The following is a 26,607-nucleotide window of genomic DNA, read 5'->3' as shown; positions in this document are numbered from 1 at the left end:
GGAGGGACAGAGCATCGCCCCCTGGTGGGCAGAGCGTCGCCCCTGGTGGGCGTGCCGGGTGGATCCCGGTCGGGCGCATGAGGGAGTTTGTCTGACTGTCTCTCCCCGTTTCCAGCTTCAGAAAAATACAAAAATGAAAAAAAAAAAATCTGTCAATATAGAATGAAAAAAGATTGAGCATGGCCCCAAGAACTGAGGATAGCTCCATTGGAGCATGACAGCCTCAGACACTAAAAATAGCTCAGTACTAGCCTGACCAGGCGGTGGCGCAGTGGATAAAGCGTCGGACTGGGATGCTGAGGACCCAGGTTCAAGACCCTGACGTTGCCAGTTTGAGCGCAGGCTCATCTGGTTTGAGCAAAAGGTCACCAGCTTGAGCCCAAGGTCGCTGGCTCAAGCAAGGAGTTACTCGGTCTGCTGAAGGCCCGTGGTCAAGGCACATATGAGAAAGCAATCAATGAACAACTAAGGTATTGCAATGCGCAACGAAAAACTAATGACTGATGCTTCTCATCTCTCCATTCCTGTCTGTCTGTTCCTATCTACCCCTCTCTCTGACTCTCTCTGTCTCTGTAAAAAAAAAAAAAAAAAAAAAAAAAAAAAAAAAAAAATAGCTCAGTACTAGAGCATCGGCCCCAAACAGGATTGCCGAGTAGGTCCCAGACCGGGTGCATGCTGGAGTCTGCTTCACTATCTCCCCTCCTCTCACCTAAAAAAAATAAATTGTGATATATTGCTATAAATGCGAATGAAAGTAAAACAAATGAACAAAAAATGACATTACACACAGTATAGAAGACTCTTAAAAGTGCTGAACTTCAGAAGCAAAATACAAAATAATACAGAAAGTATAATTTCTTTTATATGAAGTTACCAAAACTTTTGGCAAAGTATATCATTTGGAGATGAACAGTTAGGCAGTAAAGCACTAAAGAAAAGCAAGAAAGCGAGTGCCTTCAAGTTGAAATGATGGTACCTCCCAGAGAGGGGCAGGCACTGTGAGGGGAAGATCACTTTCTGGGATGCTTCGATGTCCTATTTCCTGATCCAGGTAGAAGATGGGAGTTCACTTCATAATTATTTATATTTGGTAGAACATATATTTGTGCATTATCCACTTTTCTGTTTATGTGTTATATTTCACAACTGTTAAAAGTCTCAAAAAACCCATTGATTTTCTTTAGCTCCTGGGTGGTTGGATATTCTGTTACCAGGTATTTCAAAGCAACATTTTACAATGATCTAATCCAGTGCCTCCCAAACTTTCTGAAGTCATGGAGACACAGATAAATGATCACATTTGTCTAGGACACTGAGTGAATGAACAAACCTAATCTAATTCTAACCCCCTGGGCTTTGACAACTTTGTGCTCCACTGTCTCCTACGCCCTGGACTAAAGACTGCAGAACATTTGTACCGTACTTGTGAGTCATCAGGTGGGAAGCTCTGCTCTGTTTCTTGGGTTCACTTTAAAGAAATTATTGTCAGAGATTTATTGTCTTCAAAGGCCTCATCCATCATCAAAGACTAGTTGGAACTGCAATGTTTCATAAAGTGCAACATAGAAACTATTCACTAGGGAAATAAAAACTTTCTTTAAATCCTTGTCTGCTTCAAAACTGAGGGAAGAATCGTCATTGTTATGGAAGAAAAACAAAGGAGCCTTGGTCTGTACCTTAAAGGTCCCATAGAGCCAAGTCATTGATTTAACCATTACATCAGTATTAACTTTCTTCAACTAATCAAGGGGAAACACCACTGATGAGCTCTGAAAACATCTCGTTTCCTGAGTACAGATGTCTCCAGTGAGCACTAACTAGACACTTTTCAGAAAGCAATAGAGATCTCTGATACAGATGCTAGATGTTTAATTAAGTCAAATGGTCCTGAGCTCATAAAATGATCAAAAATATGTTATTGCACTCTGAATGGTCCCCAAAATATATCCATTCTGCATATATTGGTTGTAGAACTCTGTATACACTAGACCAGTCATAGGGGAAATCTTATACCAACAGTACAAAATTAAAACTTAATATTAATTTGTAATACCTTGGCAAAGTATCTCTTCCAAACAAGCATCAAGTAAAAGACAGCATGTGAGAAATTGTCTGAATTTTGCAGAAATGGTGTGAGTGGGAGCCACAGAAACAGTTTAGTGCGTGGCCATTTGCCTCTAGATAAACCAATGTTCTTTTTAAAATGTATACTTTAAAATTTTAAATAGTTAAACATTTATAAAAAGTCAGTAACATTTATGTTGTGCCCATTTCACAGGAAAGTCAGGGCTTCCTGCCCGCTCATCAGACCCCACAGCTGACCACTCACTGTTTGCTGCACTGAATCCATCGGTCTCCGTCCTTCCCACAGTTTCCCTTCTCCGTGCCTTCTGTGTTCAGCTTTTCATAACAGAACTTGTCAGACCCTGAAGCCTCTTTGGGGATGAGCAAGAGAAGAGAATTTATATTAGTTCTCTTCGTGACCCACAACCAGTAGCATGCTGGTAAATGTTTGACAACTAATTCTCCAGGGGGAAAAAAATCCTAATTTGCAGCATTTACCAATTTCCATGGTGTAAATACTATTATGTGAATGTCCATGGTATGATGCATGGCTAATTTCAAGGTATCAGTGCGATGTCAATTGGCTTCTAAAATTCCTGAAATTTCAACAGTTAACTCTTACAAGCTAATAATACAAGACATCTCCAACACACTACTACCTTTAACTTAAAAAAACAACAACACTATTCCCAATTCTTGCTAGTGGGTTTGAGGGTAGAAGGTAGGAATGATCATCAGCAGAAATTAATGAAGTGACACACAGAAAACTAGTAAACATTCTTGGTCCTGTTTTCTACTAATATTAAGAGCACTATAAAGTCTTAGCCAACTGAAACCTTGTAAAAGAAATATGCCCCTATTATCTTTCCTCTGTCAAAACTGAAGCACCAGGCCCTGGCCGGTTGACTCAGTGGTAGAGCATCAGCCTGGTGTGTAGAAGTCTTGGGTTTGATTCCCAGCCAGGGCACATAGGAGAAGCGCCCATCTGCTTCTCCACCCTTCTCCCTCTCCTTTCTATCTCTCTCTTTCCCTCTCGCAGCCAAGGCTCCATTGGAGCAAAGTTGGCCCGGGCACTGAGAATGGCTCCATGGCCTCCACCTCAGGCACTAGAATGGCTCCAGTTGCAACAGAGCAATGCCCCAGATGGGCAGAGCATCGCCCCCTAGTGAACATGCCGGGTGGATCCTGGTTAGGTGTATGCGGAAGTCTATCTCTCTGCCTCCCTGCTTCTCACTTTCGAAAAATACAAAAAAAATAAACAAAAACAAAAAAACCACCAAATAAACAAACAAAAAAACTGAAGCACCAAAAGTAAGTCAATCCTTCAAATAAATATGTGCTGAACACTGAGATCACTTGTGCAACGGTCTAGTCTCCTTTTGTGTGCTTTCTATTTCTTTGGGGGTGACCCAGCCCCAGTCAGCATGGCAGACCCATTTCTCTCTCTTCTGGCCTGGCCCTCATGAGCTGCTGCAGTTCACTGAAGAGGCACTGTAAATGTCAGGAAGATAACATGTGTGTTAACATTCAGGGAGTACACCGAGAATCACAACCATGTACCTGAATCTATCTCCGTCTGCACTTTGGGCTGTACCTGCATTTCTGCACTTCAAACTGAGGGTAGTGAATTCCAGAGTTTAAATGCTTGGGTGATGGGCACACAATGCAATCAACAGTTCAGATGCTATAGAGATGTTTACCTGGAACCTATATACTCTTACTGATCAACGTCACCCCATTAAATAAATTTAACTTTCTAAATACATTTTAAAAAATAAGAGCTGAACTTTCCTGAGGTAAAAGAACAGTAAGCTAACTTTAGGGGATGGAGGGGTGGGGGATAAATGTTAAATCTAAGATACAAAAGAAATCATACAAAGTGGCTGGGTAAGGAACATGACCGCTGCACTCAACCCAGTCCTTGCAACTGGATGTATCGGCCCTTCTCCTACAGCCACAAGCACTGAATGACACTGGTCAGCTCTGATGACAAGTCCCCAACTTCAGCGTTTGTCTGTAGTTCTATTCTCTTTATTTCACCCTTGTTTAGATTTTTTTTAAAAGGCATCACCCCCAGCTGTACATCTCTTCCAGCGAGGCTGGCGAAGAAGAGCAGCCTGAACAGAAACCCGTGTGTTTCCAACGACAGGAAAGGCAACCTACTTGCTCCCCAGATGTACTGACACTGGTTGTCCCGGGTCTTGCACTCCCCGCTGTAGCAGCGGCCCTGGGGACGGGAACACATGTGAGGCAGAGGGCGCCAGTTCTGTCCCCCCTCAAACTCTCACTGTGGAAACGAGCATCTCAAACATCTTAAGACAAGCCTGAGAGTAACAGTTCAAATCTGAAACTCAGAACAGACCTTACATGACAGTACAGCTCTTTAAATCAAAACGAATCATCTAAAATTTTTTAATTTTACAGTAAACAAAAATCGGGACATTTCTTTGGGAGATACCAAAAACGATGGTTAGCTTCCTTTGTTTGTGAATAGTTAATTTATCACATGGCACTGGGAGGAAAAAACCCATGTTATAACAGATTGTTTCATAATAAACAGACTGGTATTATTGAAAGATAGTCATAACTCAATAAATTAGTTTCCTAATTCTTGCCCTCAATCTGGACAATTTGTCACAAAGTTAAATATAGTATGATACAATTAGTATTTGGAATGACACAAAGCAATTCTGAACTAGAAGACTACTGTAATAATTTATTATTGTTTAAATTGCTATTTCCTTTTAAAATTACATTTATATAAAAAAAAAAACCTCACAAACTAATCCTTCTAAAATTATACTTAAAACTGATAGGCAAGCATACCTGATTTTGATTACACGCATATCCATCTTGCTTATGAAGATTTGGTGGGCACTGAAAAACATAATCTCTTTAATTAAGGTTCACCATGTTAAGTACCTTCAGGTTATGAGCACAATATATAAAAATGCAAAATATCAAGTGTGGTAAATATATAATTGGAAATGTTTAGAAAAAATATGAGTAACTCCTTAAGTAGATTACCCAAATTAATTCTCCCATTATTGGTAAAAATAATAAATTAGGTCCATGCAGTGAGTACTTTTCCATGTTCCTCTGTTTTCCAAGAAGTAGACTAGAATAATAAGTTACATTCAGTTGCCTATGGAGTTAAAAGTAGAAGGGATTAGAAGGGACGATGAAGAGATATGAATCAGCTTGTTACGTATGAGTGGACACACTCGGGAACCAATTTGCAGACTGGCTCAGCTCTGTGAAAAATGACAAATCTATATTTGACACCCATGATACTCACCTATGGGACACATTACTAAAGAAGAAGAAATAGCCTGCCTTTCAATCAATGTAAGTGCAACATCTCCATTACACGGCTGACCTCTCAAACCACAGACCTGTTACTAGAACAATCTTGATGTGATGGCTATTTCTTTTTTTCAGGTCTATTTATTGAATACTTATTTAAAAGTATACTTCATTTTCATCCCAAATTACCCCAAATACATTTAAGTTACAGTGTTTACTCTCTGTGCGTTTCATTTACCACATTTAAGAAGGCTAAAACAAAAGGTTCAATGCAAAGTCTCTGCTACAGTGTTCAAAGTAAATATGAAAAGAAAAAAATACAGGTGTGGCAAGTAAGAAACACAGCAATATGCATTGAGGTCCCCCTCAGATTTCTGTCACCTCCTCCATAAAGGGAAGTCATACTCTTTTAATTATTCCAGCCCCAAATAATTGGAGTCATCCTTTACTTCTCTCTTTCTAGTCTGTCAAATCATCCCAATAGCTTCTACCCTCAAAATACCATCAGTACCTGACCTCTGTTCTCCACCTCCATTGCTAACGCCTGGTCCAATCCATCACCACCTCTCACCTGGATTATACAACAGCCTCCAATCAATTCCCCTGCTTCAACCCTAGTTGCCTTATAATCTCCACAGCTACCAGAGTGACCCTTTAAAAAAACGTAAACCAGATCATGTCATCTCCCTGCTCAATGGGTTCAAAATCCAACATGTGCTCCCCCCACCTCCATCATCTCCCTGGCTTCATTCACACACTCCGTCATGACTGATCTGACTCTCGGTGAATGTGCCAGGCATCCTGCCACCCACGGCCTTTGCCCCGGCTCTTCCTTCAGTCTTCCCCCCAATTTCTGCATGCTTACTCTTTCACCTTCTTTAGGACTTTGCTCAAGTATAAGCATCTCAAGAGAAGCCTTGGCTGACCATGCTCTTCAAAACTGCAACCCCTCCCATGCTGGCATTCTCTGTTCCCCAGTCCCGGTTTCTTCTCCGTGGTACTTATCACCAACCCACTATTCATATGCAGCAGGTCCTCGAATGACGTCATTTTGTCATAACATCGATAGGAAAGAAAAATAAAAACTGATTCCCAACCACGGCCACTCGCTTTGTGGAGTTTGCAGGTTCTGCCTATGTCTGCATGAGTTTTTTTTCTAGGGATCCTGGTTTCCCCCCCACATTCCAAAGACATACATGTGAGGTGATTAGCATGTCTAAGTATCCCAGTGTGAGTAAGCACGGATGGGCATGTATGCACCCTGGATGGAAGGGTGTTCTGTCCAGACAAGTTTCCGCTTTGCATGACCAGGGTTGGGACAAGTTCCAGTCACCCACAATCCAGAACTGAAATAAGTAGGTTGGAAAAGAATAAACTTATTTATATGTCATTCATCTTTTTAAAATATCTGCATAGCTCACAATGATTTCAATGTTTAGTATTAGAAGTGTTTTGCATCTTTAATGTATCTGTGACAAGAAAAGGGCCATAGGAACTTAACTATTATTCACGTCAGTTAGCCTGTGGTAAACTTGGTTGTTGTGTGTCCTCATTTTTAAAGTCCCAGTTTCCAAGGACCTGTTGACGACATTAGGTGAGGATTCACAGTATTTTACTTATTGGTGTGTCTACTGTCCCATCCTGATGTGAGCTGCTTGTGAACAGGGGTTTTGTGTTTTGTTCCCTGCTGCCTCCCTAACACCCACAACAAAACTGAGCTCAATATTCACTGAGTAGGTGCTCAACTACTCAACTATTGGCTGACTAAGAAAATAAATGAATGGCCCATACAGATACAATTAAGTTATTCTATGCTGGACATATCAAGCTGTTTATCAAGTTCACTGCAGAAAACTAATAGAACTAGTTTAGAATTGCTAAGAAGCAGTAACTTATTAAGGAACATTTTGAAATCTTTCTACTCTCACATAAGCTTTCATTCACCAGAGCTTTTCATTCAACCTGATGGTGACTATTCAAAGGGTTTAATTATAAAAAAAAATTAAAAAGGATATAATTATCAGCACTAAAACCTGGCATACTGGGTCAACTACACAAAAACAGAGATCCCTGTGGTCTCTTTTGTCCATGCAAAGCCACTCAAAACATAGTCATTATCTTATTAATCAACTAACATTAATTATTCACTTACTCCACAATGAATACAACCACAGTGAACAAAAAAGAAAAAGCAATGTCACTACCATAATAGGCACGCCAGGGTCTAAAATTAATTTGTCATATTTGACTTCTGTCATGGTTCAATAGAAAAGAATTCATAGAATTCTTCACTAATGAAAAAATTCTTTACTTTCCCTTATTATAAGCTGCTATAAGCTACATGCAAGAAGATTTCTAATCAATTTCTTTTTTAGTTTAGGCTAATAAAAGCCAGTTGCTTATTGTTGAAATGTTTAAAAAAGGAAAATTATGAAATGTTTTATGGCCTCTGGAGACATTTAAAACAGAAGAAGCATAAATCTGTGTACTTTATAGTGCCCTGCGCACCATGCCTGTGAGTACAGCTCTGGATTCAGTCCCTAAATGCCATTCCAACCCCACCTGTACGCGGCACATGTGCCTCAGCAGTTAAATGGGCTTATCTGAAATAGTGCTATACTATCCATTTAGAGGACATATTTCATAGTACTAACAAAAACACTTACTACGTCCTTCTAAAATATCTTTTTTATATCATCCAGTCTTGTTTGCCAAAGAGTTCTCTCAGTTGCACAGTATTGTTTATTCAGTTATAAATTATGAACTTTAAAAGTAGCTCAAAGGCATCAGTTAATGCTAATATCAAAATTAAGCAAAATATACTGAGATAAAAGAGATAAAGTTGTAATGTCACCAACGATACTGATTCTCAGAGATGCAGAAATTCTCAGAGATCACATATTCTTAATTATTATTAGTATTAATTAAATTTAAAGTTCATGACCTCTTACAAAGCCAAAGAATTTGAGCGCATTTAACTCCCTCTCTGCCACTTATCATGTCCAGGTTCATCCTGGTCATATAAGGAAATCATTACTAAAAGAACATGCTATTTTAATATGCCTAATATTCTAATAAGTGAACGATACAGTTTTTACCATAGACACATGAGATAAAAAAAAAAAGAAGAAAATTTTTAAAAATTTAGACAATAGGCCCTGGCCAGTTGGCTCAGTGGTAGAGCATCGGCCTGGCGTGCAGGAGTCCCGGGTTCGATTCCCGGCCAGGGCACACAGGAGAGGCGCCCATCTGCTTCTCCACCCCACCCTTTCCTTCCTCTCTCTTCCCCTCCCACAGCCGAGGCTCTGTCTCTCTCTTCCCCTCCCGCAGCCGAGGCTCCATTGGAGCAAAAAGATGGCCCGGGCGCTGGGGATGGCTCCTTAGCCTCTGCCCCAGGTGCTAGAGTGGCTCTGGTTGCGACAGAGTGACGCCCCGGATGGGCAGAGCATCGCTCCCTGGTAGGCGTGCCGGGTGGATCCCGGTCGGGCGCATGCAGGAGTCTGACTGCCTCCCCATTTCCAGCCTCAGAAAAATTAAAAAAAAAAAAAAATTTAGACAATAGAATATTCGGTTGAACAAAGAGCCCTCATTACAAATGCCTTATTTCCAGGAAATTTTACGGCAATTCAGAAGTGAAAGGTTGAAATGGAAAAACTATACTTCTGAAAGAGCTGAATACACAGAACCAAAACAATATGAGATGGGCAATAAAAATAGTATTATTCTACAAAACTGAAAATATAGCTCAGTGAAACAGTGTATCAGGAATGTCAGGGCACTTGTCATAAAATGCAGAAGCCACAATTCTTACCCTTTGCCACTACAAAGAAACCTATTCACATATTTAAATGTAAAAAAACAGATATGCATAAAAAACACAAAAGTATGGTTTGAACACATTTCAACTACACAATATCCTTACATGGGTCATTGGGGTTGAGCCTCAGATGAAACTCATCAACAACTTTCAAGGAGGTCGGTTTGGAACCTGCCTTTCCCCTCTCCTCTTGTCCTTCCCGGCAAGGACACTCGGTGTAACTCCAGCTACTCTCTGCTCTTTCACCCACTTCTTTCTCAGGCAGGTAGAGTGGGTGATTGGTTGATAAATTTGGGAAGAGTAACTGGGCATCCTGGCTCAGTTCTGCCATTCTTCTCTTACCTACTCACATAAATCAGACTCTCTACAGCTCTTCTATGACATATAGGTCAAGGGCCAGGCTCTGCAGAGAGAGATCACTCCAGACCCAATATTGTCCATAACCTGTTGCAATATCCTGAATCTGGGATTTATAAAGCAGCCCATTTAGCCTTCACACTAAGCTATGGCTTTTAACTTGAACACTTCCAAGAATAAAAATTATATTCTGGCCTCCATCTCTACTCTATTTATTGGTAGCCCCTTGGAAACCACAAAACCGGGCAATAGGGAACTGTACTCAAGGGAACTTAGACTAATTAGCTAACCCCAAACAAGAAACACTTAAAAATGCATAAAGATATTCACTGCCATATTAATTATAATATTAAAAACTTGTCAACAATCTAAATATCCACCACTAGATACAGAAGTCAACTAATTCACGAGATAGACCCTCTTGCAATTGTAAAAGGATATTTACATAATACATATGTAATGGTATGGGAAAATACTTTGTAAGTAATGTCAGAATGAATGCGAAGGTAAAATGAAACCCAAAATTCTTACCAAGCTCCTACCTGTCCTGCTCCCTGACTTCCTCTCTGACCTGCTCCCACCATTCTTCACCTGCTTTCATTCCATTGTTTGAAGGGGCCAAGCTTCCGTACTTGCTATTTTCTGCCAAGCTCCTTATCTGTGTTTCCACTTGAATGCCGAACTCTTTTAGGTAATATACCTGATAACCTCACCTAAAGCTCCCACTCCACCATTTTTTCCACACCACCTTATTTTATGCTTAGCTCTTATCACCATCTGATATTTTTGTTCACTCATTTGCTTTTCTCCACCCAGCAGAATGTATGTTCCAGAAGAGCAAGGATTTGTCCATCTTGCTCATCCCAACATTTACTGTAGTATTTGACATATGGAAGCTGTTCAAGAAATATCCATTTGAATGACAAAGACTTTAAATAACAAGACATAAAAATTTAAAACCATAAAACTTACATAAAGAAGAAATATTATAAGTCAATATTAATTATAATGTTATAACAATTTTAACATGAAGAAGGTCATGCCAAAGCATATGGGCCATGAAGCCGGGGCTTTGTGAGTGGGAGATACCCACAGAGCTGAGAAAGGAGGACTTCTGCTCCCAACTTCACTTCAACCAGAACAATCTTACCTGTTTCCTGCTTTCTATATTGGGCATCCATCCAAAATTTTATTTATATATATAAAAATAAAGGTTTTGTGGCTTAAAAATGTTTGAAAACAGTACATTAATGCTTCATTAGTGTTTTAGATGTGGGGCCCAGGAAAATAAACCAATTAGTTGGGTATAAACCAGATAAAGGAAACTAAATGTAAAAAGGAAACTTGGAAGAAAAAAGATTTGGATCCAAAAACCACAATAAACATTCTTTATATAAAGGCAGGGTGAAGAACTAGAAATTACTAGAAAGAAAAGCAAAAGAAAATAAAAACAAAGGAGCTAAAGTATATTCACACATGTAACCCAAATAGAAAGCTTTAAAATGTGTATTCATAAGTAAAATGCATTACCTAAAACTCAGTTTGCCATACCTGGCCAGAGTCTCCAGTACAATATTCGGTTATATCACACCCATTCACAGCATCCCGACATTCATATCCTCTTGGCTGAAACTGCAAATCAAAATTCAACGTTAGAAGCTAGAACTAATTAATATTTCAAAGACTTAGCTTTCTGATGTTCACCAATAATTCTCATACTCTCTCATAACCATCACCAAACTCTTTGTATGAATTAGCAAGATAGTTGTAGAAGAGAGGCATGGCCCAGTTACCATTCTCCGTACTAAGTATGAATCATTAACTAAGGCAGTAAATGTCCAAATTTCAAAACCCACTGTGTCAGAGTATTATTTTTAAAGACAATGTGATGGTAATTATGTAAAGAACAAAAAATGGTGTGGCTTAAGACAAAAGAGCAACAGAACACTAAAATATAAACACTTAAGATTTCTCTGAAGATTTGTGTACACACCTAATGTTCACAAACTAACTTATGAACTTGGATTATTAATCTTGCTTTAGCTAAATACATACAATCAAATTTCAATGGTTCCCTTTGGTAATACCAGTGAATGCCTACTGTATACAAGGCATTCTGTTTGAGAGAGGGGTAAGTAAAAAACAAAGGGAAGAGCCCGTTACCCTCAAGCAGTTTATAATCTGGTAGAGGACATAAGAGCATACACTAAGCTGGGATCTTCTAGAATATCATAATGTATAATGCTCATTAATATTGAATAAAATAACCAAACTGTATAATTTTATAAGTAAAAGGAGTATTAGAGGTTTTTATAAATCAGAAAAGGGAAGCTTTATAAAGTGATTTTTCAAAAATTAACCGGTCTCTATAGATGGAAGTAATTATGTGTCTACACATATAACACATATTTATGTTACTTTCTTATCTAGATGTTTTGCCTTTATAGGGGATTTAAAAAGCCAAATGTAAAAATATGATCACTAATTCAGAGTCTAAAATGAAAAGACTACAGGAATTGTCCCTCTTCTAGCCAACCATCTAACTTGATTTTCATCCGTGTTAATAGAGTAACGCTCAATGTTTATTTTGGAAGGAGTGTGAGTATACATTTTTAAGAAGGCATTGGAGGAAAGGATGGTTGACAGGAATTACAGCAAAGGTAAATGTTGTGACTCACAGAATTTGGGTGTATTTCTTGATTTTTACAAAATTTCCATGCACACTGTCAACCAACAAATTTGTGGCAAGGTATAGAAATACTCAATGTATACATTGAGATATTTGGCTAATATGTCAATGAAAAGAAAGATGAAACTGTCAGGAAACTCACCAGACATGAGGTATTGTTACAGCAAGGCCCATCACTGCAGTGGGCCCCATTGGAGAGAGAGCATTTCTTACAGCACAATCCATAGCATTCCTAGAAAAAACATCTCACATGAATTAAGTGAGGAAGCTTACCCATTAGTCATCTGACATTCTCTCCACCTGTGACTTATGCACAATCCAGATAAAGAGATGTATACAATAGTAAGCAAATACTTTAAGAAAGGATTAATCACTTAAATGATGATAAATTCCTTCCTGCCATATTTCTCAACAAAGCACAATCTTCAGAGAAAGGGATTCTCTATGGAAAAGTCAGTTATTGACCAGGCATCGCCCCTTGGGTAGCTCTGTTACATTCTTAATACTCAACCTAGTTTTATGAAGACAGAAATAACACACGATACAGAAAGAATGTTTCATAATTTGGTAAAACTTGTCTGAGACAAATGTGAGCTATATATTTTTAAGAGGTAAGAAACTTGGTTAGAAGGATCCATTCGGTGTTTTTAGACAGGGCCACAGGGACATGATTCATTCTAGCGCTTCTGAGCCAGGATTCAGCATCGATGAGCAAGGTCAGAAAGAAAGGCAGGAAGTCCACAGTGAATGACAGTGCAGGTTTTTCTCACTAGTGCTGTTAGTGTTTGCTCTGGGCAAGAGCTGTGCTGAAGGTAGAAAAAAAACTCATACCTACCACATGGAAACCACAATCGCATTCCTCCCCAGCTTCTACATATCCATTTCCACATTCTGTGGGCTCAAATAGCTGAGAGAGATTAGGGAGAGAAGGGAAAAACATTTTAATTTATCACAGAAAATCAACACACCAGTCAAGCCACATATATGGCCCTTCACTCAGCTATCACATGATGTTCTTCTGGGATCTGTTGTATTGGCATCTTCTAAGTGATGTCTGTGTGGAAAATGCTGTTCACTTATTAATAACACTTCCAAAAACTATATTTAAAATGGGGTAATATCTCTTGGAGGAGTCTCTGGTGGTGGGCTTCAGAGATGACCTCTACCATTAGAGTTACTTCTTATGGAGATAAGCTGTCAAGAAGAAGAGATCACTTCTCCAGCACCATGCGCAGAGCTGCCCTCCCAGAGCATGCTGGGCCTCCCCTGTGCAGCCCAGCCCATGACCAGCCAGAGCGCTGTCGCTGTGGACGCAGGTCTGCCCTTTCACACCAGCAGGAAGGGGTGCAAAGAGCCCGAGAGAAGGCGCAGGCCCAGCACTCACGAGATCACTTCTCATATTTGCTCAGGGAGTTAAGGTGCATTGCTAATAAGACTCATATATCTCATTTGCTGACTTATCTCAAGGCAGCTGAGAAGATATCAACATTGTCAAAGAAAGATAAAAATATTTCTGTCACAGCCAAATATGTTATATTCAATCAAGTAAATGCAAATAAGCTTAGAAAAAAAAAAGTAGCTGGAAATCCACACCCATTGCTCTCGTTGAAAATAAATCCATACTTCCTGAAGCATTAAGTATGCGTGCAGACCTATCATGGATGTATGGAAATCTCCCACTCTTGGCGCAATGGGAGAGTCAAATGTCTACAGTAACTCACCCTCAGGTGCTATGAACTTGCTTGTTAAATAAACTCCATTGTAACCAATTATGGAGGCAGCTGATAGTTTATGGGGACCATTCATATTTCCCTTAACCTGGGGCAAGATCTCTCTGTGCATGTCTCCCACACCTAGGTAAAGACTGGAACAGCTCATGCCAATCTAAATGCTCAGGGCCACTGAGTACAAGAGAAAGAAAGAGACCCTTTCCCCAACAACATCACACACCCAAGGAAGTGGTGGCTTCCACCGAGTCTAGCCGAGAAAGATCTGATCCTCCTTCCACTTCCAGGAGGGAGAACTGTCGCAAGACACAAGGACGGTTTCCAGGATACTAGGGTGGGACTCCCCCATGGGAAAGTCACTGACGGAAATGAACAGTCATAATGCCTGCAGTATTCTGATCAGCAGGCAGGAGAAAATGGAAAAGGGAAGGGCAGACCGGAACATGACGTGCTTTTACACCAGGCCCCTCCAGGTAACCAACGGCCAGATTTCATTCTCAGGACTCTCCTCTTGAGACCCAGCACTATGGCAAACCATGTGGAAAACATGGCTGCTGGGAAGGTGCCCACAGCACAGAAAAGATGCACATAGGTCATGGAAAATACATAAAACATACACAGCTACATTCTGACTAAAAACACTGGAAAAAAGTCAGTTCCTTGTTACATGCATATAAATTCTTTCACTGGCATCCAAAGGGGCGTTTTAAAAAAACCACTCTAATATGCAGTTTGAAAAGAAGAACAATTTCATATTTACGAACTTTTAAAATTAAAGGTATATAGTTACTTTCATTTAGTTTCCAAGTTACTGGAATCATTTTCTTCCCACTCACAGGCAATGTCAGAAATCTAATGATGGATCCTTCTACACATTCTAGAAATCTTAACCTTTCCTCACATGTGATGCTTATAATTAGTTGGTGAGCTGCAAGGCAGGTAAAATTAGCCATGTGCATTGCAATTCAAAAATACCAGTCACTCGTATTAATTCATCATTACTCGTTTCATCCATTTGAAACACATCTTCAGATTTCTGTTGCACAGCGATGAATGCCATAAAAGGCAGGCAGCCAACTTTAATGATGTGAGTTCACTTTACAATTCCTGCTTCTTCTCCTGCAGCCTCACCAAGATTTCATACAAATGTCAGGCATCAAACTACCATTCCCTGACTACAGCAGAATCACTTAATTGTGGGGATAGGAATAAATTATTCTGTCAGTTATCCACATTAGTCACTGATTTTTTTTTAAAGGCTAACATGATTTTGCTGCTTTCTCAATTTGCAGCATATTAAAATTGTGTATAGCAATGGACCATTTTTGACTTACAAAGTAGTATTTTAAAAGGAAATATGAAATGTGCAATGTTAGAATTTCTATACCATCTGCTAATTAGCATCGACCCTGTCTTTTTGCCTTTTGAGCAACTTCTTCCAAACATCTTACTATAGGTCTGCAGTCTCTTATCCAAAAGCTTTATAGTTGGTAGATTTGAGAATTTTGGTTTTGCTGGGTGTTAGAAAAATATGATACATTTACCAGGTTCCCTGTAACAGCCCTGAGGGGCCTGGTGCATGCTCTATAATCAAACACATGGACATTTCCACAGTAAGACTTATGACTATTTACACCATGAGGGACAATAAGACTTTCAGTTCAGGACAAGCTTCACTGTCCAATGTGTCTTCTGCAAACTCATAAAAAAAAACACTTCCAATTTTCAGAGCTTTTTGAATGAAGGAATTTGTAGGTAAAAGATTGCAACACTGCATACATGAATTTTGATGAAATGTCAGTTGATCTTTCCAAGTAAAGAGACTGTATAATATAAAAACATATATGTATTTATGGGATCCATAAAATACCTTGGGTCATTTTTTTGGCTAGCTGATATTAGAGATGCTACCTTTCTGGGAGAATAGACCACTCAGAAAAAAAAGAAAGATGGAGAAAGGAAGAAAGGAAGGGAGGGAGGGAAGGAGGGAAGGAGGGAGGAAGGAAGGAGGGAGAAAAAGAGGGAGGGAGGGAAAAGGAAAGCCAATATATTAGTTATATCCCTACAGAAAATGTTAAGAGCAAATGGAATTTTTCTCAGAGAAAGAAGTTAAAGTAATCTATTTTAATCTAACCCACTATTTCTTAACAGCAGGGTGAAATCCCTAACACAAAAATTTCAAAGATACTTTTAAAAGATTTGGGGGGGGGGGGGGGTGTGCTGGGAGGGGATGCAGCTAGCACTAAAAAACCAGAGATTTGGAAAAGTAAAACTATAGTTTTGTCCTTCATTAAACAAGTCTCGGTCTTCAACATAATAAAGCTTTTGATAACTAAATATTATCCTGATTGACAACAAACCTACTTTCCATGACAACTATCTAATACTTGGCACTGTTCCATTGTAAAAAAAAAAGAGAGAGAAATAATTACAGTTTCTACATTACTAACCTTTGTTGGTCTATTAAAAAGACAGGCTCCACCCCCTCTCTGTAAGAAGTCTCTATACTCCAAAATGCTGCACTTTGAGAACTTTCGGGAATGAGATACCCTGGGGAAATAAAGAATCAATTATGTAAATAACTTCCCAAAAGCAGTCATCACAGAAGAAAATGAAAAACCTGGAATTAGAATGAAATGTTCAGTCTGGACCCAGACAATTCTCCATACATTTTGACAAGGCACTTATGTTCAAATTGGCAGATGAGTATATGTGATAGAGTTTATAAAAACAGAAATTCAAAGAAAATCACTGATTTGGGAGCCAGGTTACAATGTCCTCAGCATTCATGCCCTTTTGTTCCCAAGCTTAAATGTGTTTTTTAAAAGCTCATCACAAAACTTCTTCATCTAGGCTGTATTTTTAAATGTGATCATTTTTAGTTGCTCTATCTCAGTCAAGTCAAGAACTTTTTTTTGCCTCTGTCCTGAATAAAGAAAGCTCAAAAACCCACTAGACTTTATTTTGAGGAAGAAGTGTAATTCAATCTTCAGCAAAATAATTTGAGCAAACAAGGGAATGCTACAAAGATGTGTTAGACCATATATATACATACACATACAATGCAAATGGAATCAGGGTAAGCTCCCATGAAAAATAGCTTCTTATTCTCAATCACAAATACTACTACTGGATAACATTCATGATTTAGTAGGACTAGAATATGAGACTCTCTAAGATTTAACTAATCAAATTACTATTTCATGTCAGTCAGTACACAGGGGAATGTTCTACACATAATCAAGGTTAAACTAAGTCATACTCATTGATTCTTTGCACATATTGTAACACTACTTAATTTGAGACTTGAAAGGCCCCTTATGCTAGGATGTGATCCAATAGTTTATGTATTATGATATATGAGGGCGGTATATGGAAATAGGTAAAATCTGTCATTATTATAGTGATTTCTTACAAGAACGACACAGAAATGTATACTTGAGAAAACATTGATTAACTTTAAATGTTTATCATATCCTATGTGTAGTCAGTCAAAAAATTAATTTAAAGGGAGTGAAATATATTGTGACAGAAGATGATTTGACTTTGGATGGTGGGTACAACACAATGCAATATGAAGATTGTGTATCACAAAAACTTATACTTGAACCATATATAATTTTATTAATCAATATCACCCCAATACATTTTTAAAAAAAGAAATCAGGAATTTAAAAGACATCTCCCTGTGGAACCAATACTGTAAATGATGTTCCCTTCCTATAGCAGTCCTCAAAAAAGTCTTTTTAAGCCATAATGTTATTAAACTATGGTACAAGAACAAAGGGACCAATAAACCTAAGTTTCAAGTTTAAACTACATTTCTAAAAACACGTGTTCTAAACTAGCAGGTAGAAACGTGTTCTGCAAAGCCTCGTGCTCTCACTCCTGCTGTCCTCCGAGCTGGACTCCCAGTGGAAGAATAAGGAAGGGACTCCAAACCAGCAGGTCCGGGTGTCTGGCACCAGGGCTCCTACAGGTGGGGGCGGCACCAGAAATGGCCGGTGTGTTGAGCAGATGTCTGGCCAGAGCAAAGGAAGTAGGAGAGGCCCAAAGGTGAGGTGTCTCACCCATCTATGAGGAGAGGGCTCTAGCTTAGGAGAGCTGGGGACAGTGGTTCCCAGGGGTCCTTGGGAAAGAGGGCAATGTTTCGTTTCACAGAAGTAATGGCAGCCCTGGGGCAGCTGCTCTAGTGCCCGAAGTACCCATAAAAAAAAGAGAAGAGATAGGTGAGGAAATGTTCAAATGTCTATCAGAAGAAGACTACCTATTTAGACACAATAAATCTGTCTTAATAAAAAAAAATTTATTGATTATATAAGCAGTATAGTACAATTTTTATTACAGCAGCATGTCTAAATAGAGTTCTTTAAAATATAAATTTGTGACTAAATTGATTTTCACTGACTGCTTCAGGTAGACAACAACCAGCTTTTATTCTAAGTGCACTAAAAAATTAATATCTCTATTAAACTTAGAAGCATTTAATACTTCTATATCTTTAAGGGTTAACAGAAGCGGAAGTAGTTACTATATTTTATACTTATCAACTTTAAATAAAAACTTAAAAGATATAGTAAATTAGTGCCTTCATTTTTAAAATGTCGGATAATTAATTATTGAATTTATAATAAGTGCTTAGCCTAAAAGACCAGTACCTGAGAGACTGTGTATCTAATTATATGCAGCAGTTTCAGCGAAAGACATTTATCAAATGCGTGTATGATGGAAACTTACCCCGTTTCTTCCATTATGCAGCCGCCCCAGGACTCTGTGCAGTCACATTCTGGTCCAGGGAAACAATAAAAGCCACAGAAGAAAAGAGAGACAACAAAAGTCACATCTTCAATTTGCATCACAGCTCTTAAACAATTTCTTATTTCTAATCTTATGTCATAGCTACAGAAGGTGGAGTCTCACAGAACAAACTCGACTTCCTTTAAATCAATATTTCTTTATTCTTTCCAGAGGTACAGGTCGCTTCCTAAGACAACAGTTGGCAAGAAATATTCATATAATTGTGTCTCTGCTCATTTTTGTAACTCAGAGAACTCAATTAAGTTCCTAGTTCTAATGTTTAACGAAAAGTGCCCAGTTCTAGAAATCCAGAAGACAGAGTTGTAGTCCAAGTTATCCCTGATGAAAGAGCCCCATAGGGAAGTGACTTAGCAGGCCTCAGGTCTCAATGTTTTCACCTCTAACATAAGGAAGATGTCTTTCTGCTTAGATCCCAGGGTCGCCCTGGGGCTCACATGAGGTGGAATGCCTGTGTGCTCTCTCTGAACTATAAAGCTCCACTGAACAAATGCAATGAGTCAGCATCGACATCTCGCTCCCAGAGCAGACTGGGTTAGAGAAGAGAATTCAGTTTCCTAGAATCTGAGCAAGGACCAGCCAGAGACTTGGAGAACTTGGCTAAAAGGTTTAGTAAATGAGCACAATCAAAAAGAAGTGTAAATCATGATTTCAATTGAATAACAATCGTAAACTTAACAGAGATACCAGAGATGGACATATGGATATTGTGATGGGCTGTTCTCACTTATATTTTCCTATTCTCTTTTCTATCATAGATAAAGATAATTTTAAAGAAAGACTTCCATATGAATTTTTTTAAATTAAAAGTTCAGAACTGGCCCTGGCTGGTTGGCTCAGCGGTAGAGCGTCGGCCTGGTGTGCAGGGGACCCGGGTTCGATTCCCGGCCAGGGCACATAGGAGAAGCGCCCATTTGCTTCTCCACCCCTCCCCCCCTCCTTCCTCTCTGTCTCTCTCTTCCCCTCCCGCAGCCAAGGCTCCATTGGAGCAACGATGGCCTGGGCGCTGGGGATGGCTCCTTGGCCTCTGCCCCAGGCGCTAGAGTGGCTCTGGTCACGGCAGAGCGACGCCCCGGAGGGGCAGAGCATCGCCCCCTGGTGGGCAGAGCGTCGCCCCTGGTGGGCGTGCCGGGTGGATCCCGGTCCGGCGCATGCGGGAGTCTGTCTGACTGTCTCTCCCCGTTTCCAGCTTCAGAAAAAAAAAAAAAAAAAAGTTCAGAACTAATAATTGTCTAGCTAAACAAACAATTCACAAAGGAATAAAGAATTTTAAGACGGAAGGAACTGTGCCAGGCATTAGGAATGAACACTACTTCTCGCCCTGTCCCATTAGCCAACTCAGTAACATCTCTCAGCAGAGCCCAGCACTGGCCTCTTCCCAGCTCCCGAGTTGTCAAACAAGATCGTAAACCTGGTCTTACTCTTTGTGATTGTTAAGGCATTTAAGCCAGCTGATGAAATCCAAAATGCCTCTTTTAATGTGTACTATGTTTCCCTGGGAAAGCAAATATTCTGATCAAGACATTAATAAATGAAAGTCTGAGGATTTGTTAAATACCACTAGACTTAATATACCCGTCTGTAATGTGACAATTTAATATGCCCATAAATAGAATCAAGAAGCCCCTGGGTATATATTTTGTTTCAAGTTTCCACAATACTATGCATTAATGACCATTATTTGATAGTATAATAAAATGTAAAATAATGTTAAGGTAGAGTTCTGTCCTTTTTTTCTTTGGGAAGGTTGGAGAGAGTGAACCCTTACACCTAGTATCTGATATTTTCACAGAGGAAGGAAACTTCTACTTAAATTCTTAATTAAGAGAATAATTTGAGTGAACATCTTGGTTCTTCCCTCCACAAAATTGCATTATGTGAGTCCTAGGCACTCCTGCTCCAAAAACATACTAGAAATTATAATATTTCATTATTGTGTTGGTATAAAAAGGAATATAATCCACATTGGATTTTACTCTGATTTTAAAAGAAATTTAAAATTGTCACAGACCCCTAAAACTATTGTGGGCCTTACACACTTTGCTACTACAAAGTCAGGCCTGCCTATTCAATCACCTCTCATCTCATCCGATCAATGAAGAGAGTGACACCCCACAGCCACTGGCTGCACTTTCCTTCCGGATGGGTCTGTGGCTCTGTGTGTACCCCCCTAACCCTCCCTGCCCGCTACAGTGCTATCCTCTACCACCTGCCCCCAGGTCAGGGCCTGCCTGTCAGGGGCTTCTCTAACATTCCTGGTGGGACCAGTGGATGAATTTACTCAGAGATAGGTAGGTGGGTAAGTTGAGTTTGAGCTCCTTTTTGAATCTAGATCTATTTCTTGATCCTCCTATACTCTTATCAAACTTGTGAAGGAGCCACGCTAGCACCCTGTGTCTACACTCAGGTGGCTAGAACCCAGAGCGTGAGTACTCACCACCCCAACACTCCGCATTATGAAAAAGTTGATCACACATTGGGAAAGTGAGTATGATTTCAGGGATTTGGGGGGAGGAAAAAAAAGGAATTTCTACAAGCCAAGCATACTAAGAATTACCTTCATTGCTCATCTTATAATTTTTTTAGAGGAAGGAGATAGACATACTGCAATTAAACTACAATGACTTAGAAAAGAAACATATGCATTAGCTGACTGGACATGCATTACACAGACAGAATGGCACATGGAAGTGAGTAAGAAGGTCAGTGTACATACTTGGCTTTCTGCTAGAAGGTTCCCATTGGATTCCAAGGTTCTGAGCCAGGCTCTGCGATAATACTTGTGCCACTGCCATTGGAAGACCATACTGTTTTTCAGAGTTGAAAGTGTGTGGGAAACATTCGAGAGAGTGCACAAAGCTAGTTATTATTTCTTAATCATTACCAGCGAACAGCTCAGTTCCCTAAGTAGAGCCTCACAGCATCAAAGCAGCACATGCTCCTTCATCATGTCTTCCTTGCAACTGGGCCCAAGAAGCAGAAAGCCTCTGTCACTACACCGCAGGCATCTCCCGGGACTCGGTGCTCTCACATGGAATCGTAACACACAAGTTGTAAAATGCTGTGCCCCAGCTCAGCTCATACCAAATCAAGATACATTCAACTTGCTACAAATATGCCAAGAAAGGTCTCCCCTAAAAGGGTGGCTATGGGGACAACCTGGTATATTCTGGTATTGATCAGAGTTTGGATATAGTTGGTTTGGCTTTTGGGTGCTGTTGCCAACTGTTATAAGAATTTTCTTTATATAAATGAAGGTATCAAAATCCAAATAATGATAAGGAAATAATTGTTTCAATTAATTCTACGAAGAGGTAGGTGGAAGACATAAAAATAAAAAAATATACAAAGGGGGAAAACAAAGATACTGACTACATACAATCACAAACTCTTCGATATGAATAAGTCTAACATGGGCAAAAGAGCATTATAACGTTCAAAAAAAGTTATAAGGGAAGGATTAATAAGCTTGTAAAAACTTATCTATAGAGGCCCCCCCAAAAATCTGTCTGGCTCACATTTGCCTGATAAATATGAGAATTATCACTATAAAATGAAACAATATCTCTTTTCTAATAATGACAACCACTTTGGGTTGCATTTACTGTGATAAATCACTCAACCCATATTCTCAACATCATTACCGTTCTAAACAGGCCTGAGAAAGGATATAAACTGGGCCAATTTGGAAAAAAGAGGTCGGATCAGATGCAAAGATAAAAAAGCTCTATTTTAAGAAAATTGACAAAATTTACCTCATTCACACCAACTCCCCTTGTGCGAGAACAAACACCTCCAAAGTAACTCAGACTGCTCCTCTTATAGTAGAAGGTCACGCGCCTTAAGAAATCAATCAGTATGAGAAAATCAATGTAGTGGCCATCACACAAGCCCTCCTGAAACATGTATACTCTCCTACGCTGAATACCCTAAAACCATCCTCCTTCAAAAAAATCAGAAACAGCATTTTAAATACATTTAAATTTGTGTTGTCATAAAAACCTTTAAATTTTCATTATATTAATAATCTCAGTTGAGCAAATATTGATCAAGCCCCTACTAAGCATCAAGTACTGGCTCAGGAATTGAGGACACAAAAATAAACAGACCACAACTCTTTGACTTTCTTCCTATAGAGAAATATCCATCCAGTACTCACACAAAATGTTGCTGATTGTTACAAAATGTTGATTAAAGACTGAAAGAAAAGAAAGTAAACAGTAAAGGTGAGAGGAAAGGAAGGAAATTTTGATTGGTTTGATTCCAGGACAGAACCCTAGAGAGCCCTCTGAAAACAATTTCACCGGAAGCGGGGAGAGGAACATCTATTACACACAAGAAAATAGAGTAGCCCTTTTCCTGAGTGATACCAGTTCAATTTTATTCAATCATTCATCTCAAACATCTATATTTCTCTATATTTCCTAGCCTCTCCAGCAGCTCAGTTTGGCCAGATGAGTAAGATTTAGCAAATGGTTTCTTGGTGAAATTGATGTCCACAATCAGGAAATCTGCTCTGAAGGGGATAACTCAGCGGGAATGGCCTCTTGCAATCTTCCAGGACCATCATCCCAGCTTCCTGTAATGAAGGCTGGAGCACCAGCAGCCATCTTGAGTCATGAGTTGACTTTGTGGATGGAAGGTCTGTAGGTGGATCTTAATGGGTCCAGAACCACCCTCCCAGTGCCAGACAACCTACCTCCATGTTTCTTATATAACAGAGACAGCAATCACCGTCACTGTTTTTTTTAAAAATCAATATATTGATATATAACTTAACTGGTAAAAGGATAAAGATAAATGTCAAACCGAAGATGACGGGTACATACGAGATGAGATGCACAGCATCGGCGTGCTGCTTGATACGCTGCCGGTATTTGGAGAATTCGTGGAGCATCTGCACAGGGTCGGTGGTGATGTCAATGTGATCCTTCTCAGTCCAGGTCTCTACGGCCACCAGGACAACCCTGGTGTTGAGCTGCTCCTTGTAAATCTGAGGGTATACAACAGGACAGGTGCGGGAGAAAACACTGGGTCAAACGTGCACAATCAGTGATCCAGAGTCAGCGGAGAGACGGGAAGGGAGGTGAGGGGAGAACACAGGTCATAATTAGCTCATCGGAGAGACTCTTCTCATTTTCAGGAGGAAAAATTAAGAACAAACGAACAATCACACAATTCGGCCTCTCGGACAAGGTTATTTCAATCCCAAGTTAGCACATTCAGTGGCCAGGCTTTCTCACTTCAAGATATACAGAAGCGATGTCGAGACTGTAAAGTCTGGATATAAATTTTAAAAAAAGGTTCAGAAAAGACACCCTCCCGAACCTCATAGGAGATTATCCGTGGGAGCCCAATATACCAGCTCAGGGCAGTGCGGTATGACCAGCTGTTCTTGCAGGATTGGAACGGGTCACTAAATCCTTGGACGAGCGCCAACACCATGGTTGGCTTGCCCTCGGAAGCTTTGTTATATGAAAAATAAAATAACACCAGGAGAGAATCACGGACCTGAGGCCAAAAAAGGGAAGAGCAGATTTGTATTCCCATTTCACCTTCACCACAGGGTGGCACCACTCGCAGCATTTAAATCGTGTCTTTCTGCTGCTCTCTTTCTCTGCTTTTGGCCCAGTAGCTAAATAATTCACGTAATTAAGCAATTTCAATGAATGTTGTCATTTTGTCCTATTTTCAAGCTAATTAAGAAAATAATGGATGACCTTTGAACAGACTGAAAAAAGGGAATATCAGCACGCCTAAATCAACCTGAAGCGAAAATGACTTTAACAAGAAGCGAGTTAAATGTAATGTCTTTTAAAAAGCAATTGCTCAGCTTCACAACCTTATATGGTAACCCAAAATAAAAATTACACTTTGCAAGATGTGATTCTGTTCAATCATGCTGAAATGACTAACACGGGGATGCTGTCAAGTAAACAGCTTTGGCAGGGGGAAGGTGTGTTTAATATTCTCATTACCATATTCACTTATAATTTTCCTCTGAGAAGACTGACAAGAGCTAAAATTAAAGAAAACCAGGTATAAATTGGCTTTCAGAATTTCAATTCTAACTCCATATGACTCTATGCCCATCCAGCTGTGCCTACCAGGCATTATATGTTATGAGTTTTTATATGATTGGAGGTTTTGGACTGTTTAAAGACAGAAAAGGAGGCAATTCTTTGGAGAAAATAAGTCATTTAAGTATTAGACAATTCACAAAAAGGTTTTTTCCCCCCTAGTTAAGAGGGAACATATAATAAATATCAGATAAGAATATATTCAGCTAAACAAAATAGCACTTTACACTAGAATACACAAAGTAGTGTGCTGTATTTATGACTAGTCTATTGAACAATTTCTAGGAACCTAACAAATAATATTCACACCTATGGTGTTCCTACCTAAAATAGAAAAAAGGGAGAAAATGTTAACCATCATTCCCTGCAACTCACAAAATAAGAAGAAAAAATGATCAATATAAAATATTTCTAAGTTAGAGAGGTCTTTGCAAGGAGGTATGTATTTGACTGTTTCATATTCGCTTTATTTGGGAATACACTTAATTCTGTCACTTAAAATGAAGTTTACAGCATTCCACTAAAAGGGCAACAATAAGAAGATAAATTTTTGGTTGTTTAAAAAAATTTTTTTTATATTTCCTATACCCTTCGAACATAATCTACCTCAATTTATTAGTTCTTGCCGTATATTTAAGTCAATAACTCAACTGATTATTATTAACCAAGTTTTTGTCAAGTTTAATTTACACTCTTCTTGGTAGCTAATTTTCTCCAGCATTTTTGTCCTCCTTAGGCTCTGGTGACAATGAGGTCCAGACACCACTTAGAAGCAACTTGAATGCATTTTTGGAATTCCGTGAATAACTAACTCAACAGTCCCCTGAAACTCTGATAACACTATTCTTTGTGAAGTGGGCCCCTCCATAATCCCGTAGCCAGAAGAGCTGAAGAATGGCATTTTTATTTTTTTCCCAAGAAAGAACAAAAGTAACAAGTCAGCACATAAAGATATAAAAACCATTCCATCTTGGAAAATTAGGTTTGAGAAAACTAGGATACTTACAGAATCCACAAGGTTGACCACAGACTTTGCAAAGTTGTTGGTGTGTGCATGAGAAGAGCGATACTTCTTATACTGGGGAATAAAAAAGACACACCAATCACTGCCAAATCATGGTTTAATGGTGAATTTCAAAATTCTGTAAAAGCAGAAATCTCACAGCAACAGTAGAAATTGAGGATTAAAAATACGGAATTTAGTGTGTGCCAAGTTGGATCTGGTGGTGTTCTTATAATATTTTATTTCTGTGTTAGACAGCAAAACTCTGATGATTTAAAACACCCATGATATTCCACGTAACGGAGAAGGCCTATAGGAATATAGGTGAGAAGCTTTACTTTTGAGAAGCTATTTCAGTCTTAATGTCTATAAATGCAATCCTTTCATTTTTAATAAAACAACCTTCTCAATTTATAAAGGGCTTACACCAATAAATTTAGTCCTAACTGGACACCCTCCTCACTTTAAACTCAATGCCATCCACGGATTAAGAAAGTTTCTTAGGCAGCACTTTAAATATGGCCCATGATACGGAATATATATATTCTTTCAGAAGAATGCCTCCTCCAGATGAAGCCTTTTGCTTTTGACTGTTCAAAGTTAGGACAAAGAAGAGACAAAGTTGAAGTCAAATGTGCTGATAGTTTATGGTTATTTAAGAAAATAAGGAAAAGTGAACTGGTAGAATAATTACGAAGCAACATCTGAAGGGCTACAGTTTTAGCACGTAGTACTTTGCTTACTATATC

General features: G+C 39.2%; 1 protein-coding gene across 3 annotated transcripts in view; it reads right to left on the bottom strand.

Annotated features, from left to right (window-relative positions):
- Positions 1-26,607, bottom strand: part of ADAM23 (ADAM metallopeptidase domain 23) — a 165,556-nt gene that overhangs the window by 29,365 nt on the left and 109,584 nt on the right. For all 3 annotated transcript variants that reach the window (XM_066345766.1, XM_066345765.1, XM_066345767.1), the window contains exons 10-21: positions 25,862-25,933; positions 23,605-23,768; positions 22,531-22,615; positions 21,492-21,582; positions 18,698-18,746; positions 16,411-16,510; positions 13,069-13,140; positions 12,376-12,465; positions 11,096-11,176; positions 4,891-4,941; positions 4,228-4,291; positions 2,330-2,435 (exon numbers count right to left, since the gene is read on the bottom strand). In XM_066345766.1, coding sequence (XP_066201863.1) covers positions 2,330-2,435; positions 4,228-4,291; positions 4,891-4,941; positions 11,096-11,176; positions 12,376-12,465; positions 13,069-13,140; positions 16,411-16,510; positions 18,698-18,746; positions 21,492-21,582; positions 22,531-22,615; positions 23,605-23,768; positions 25,862-25,933 — 1,025 coding nt within the window. The remainder of the gene's footprint in view (positions 1-2,329; positions 2,436-4,227; positions 4,292-4,890; positions 4,942-11,095; positions 11,177-12,375; positions 12,466-13,068; positions 13,141-16,410; positions 16,511-18,697; positions 18,747-21,491; positions 21,583-22,530; positions 22,616-23,604; positions 23,769-25,861; positions 25,934-26,607) is intronic.

This window comes from Saccopteryx leptura, chromosome 7 (assembly GCF_036850995.1).
Source record: "Saccopteryx leptura isolate mSacLep1 chromosome 7, mSacLep1_pri_phased_curated, whole genome shotgun sequence".
In the NCBI taxonomy this organism is placed as follows: domain Eukaryota; kingdom Metazoa; phylum Chordata; class Mammalia; order Chiroptera; family Emballonuridae; genus Saccopteryx; species Saccopteryx leptura.
Note: the sequence above shows the minus strand (reverse complement) of the source record. Positions and strands in the feature narration are given on the sequence as shown.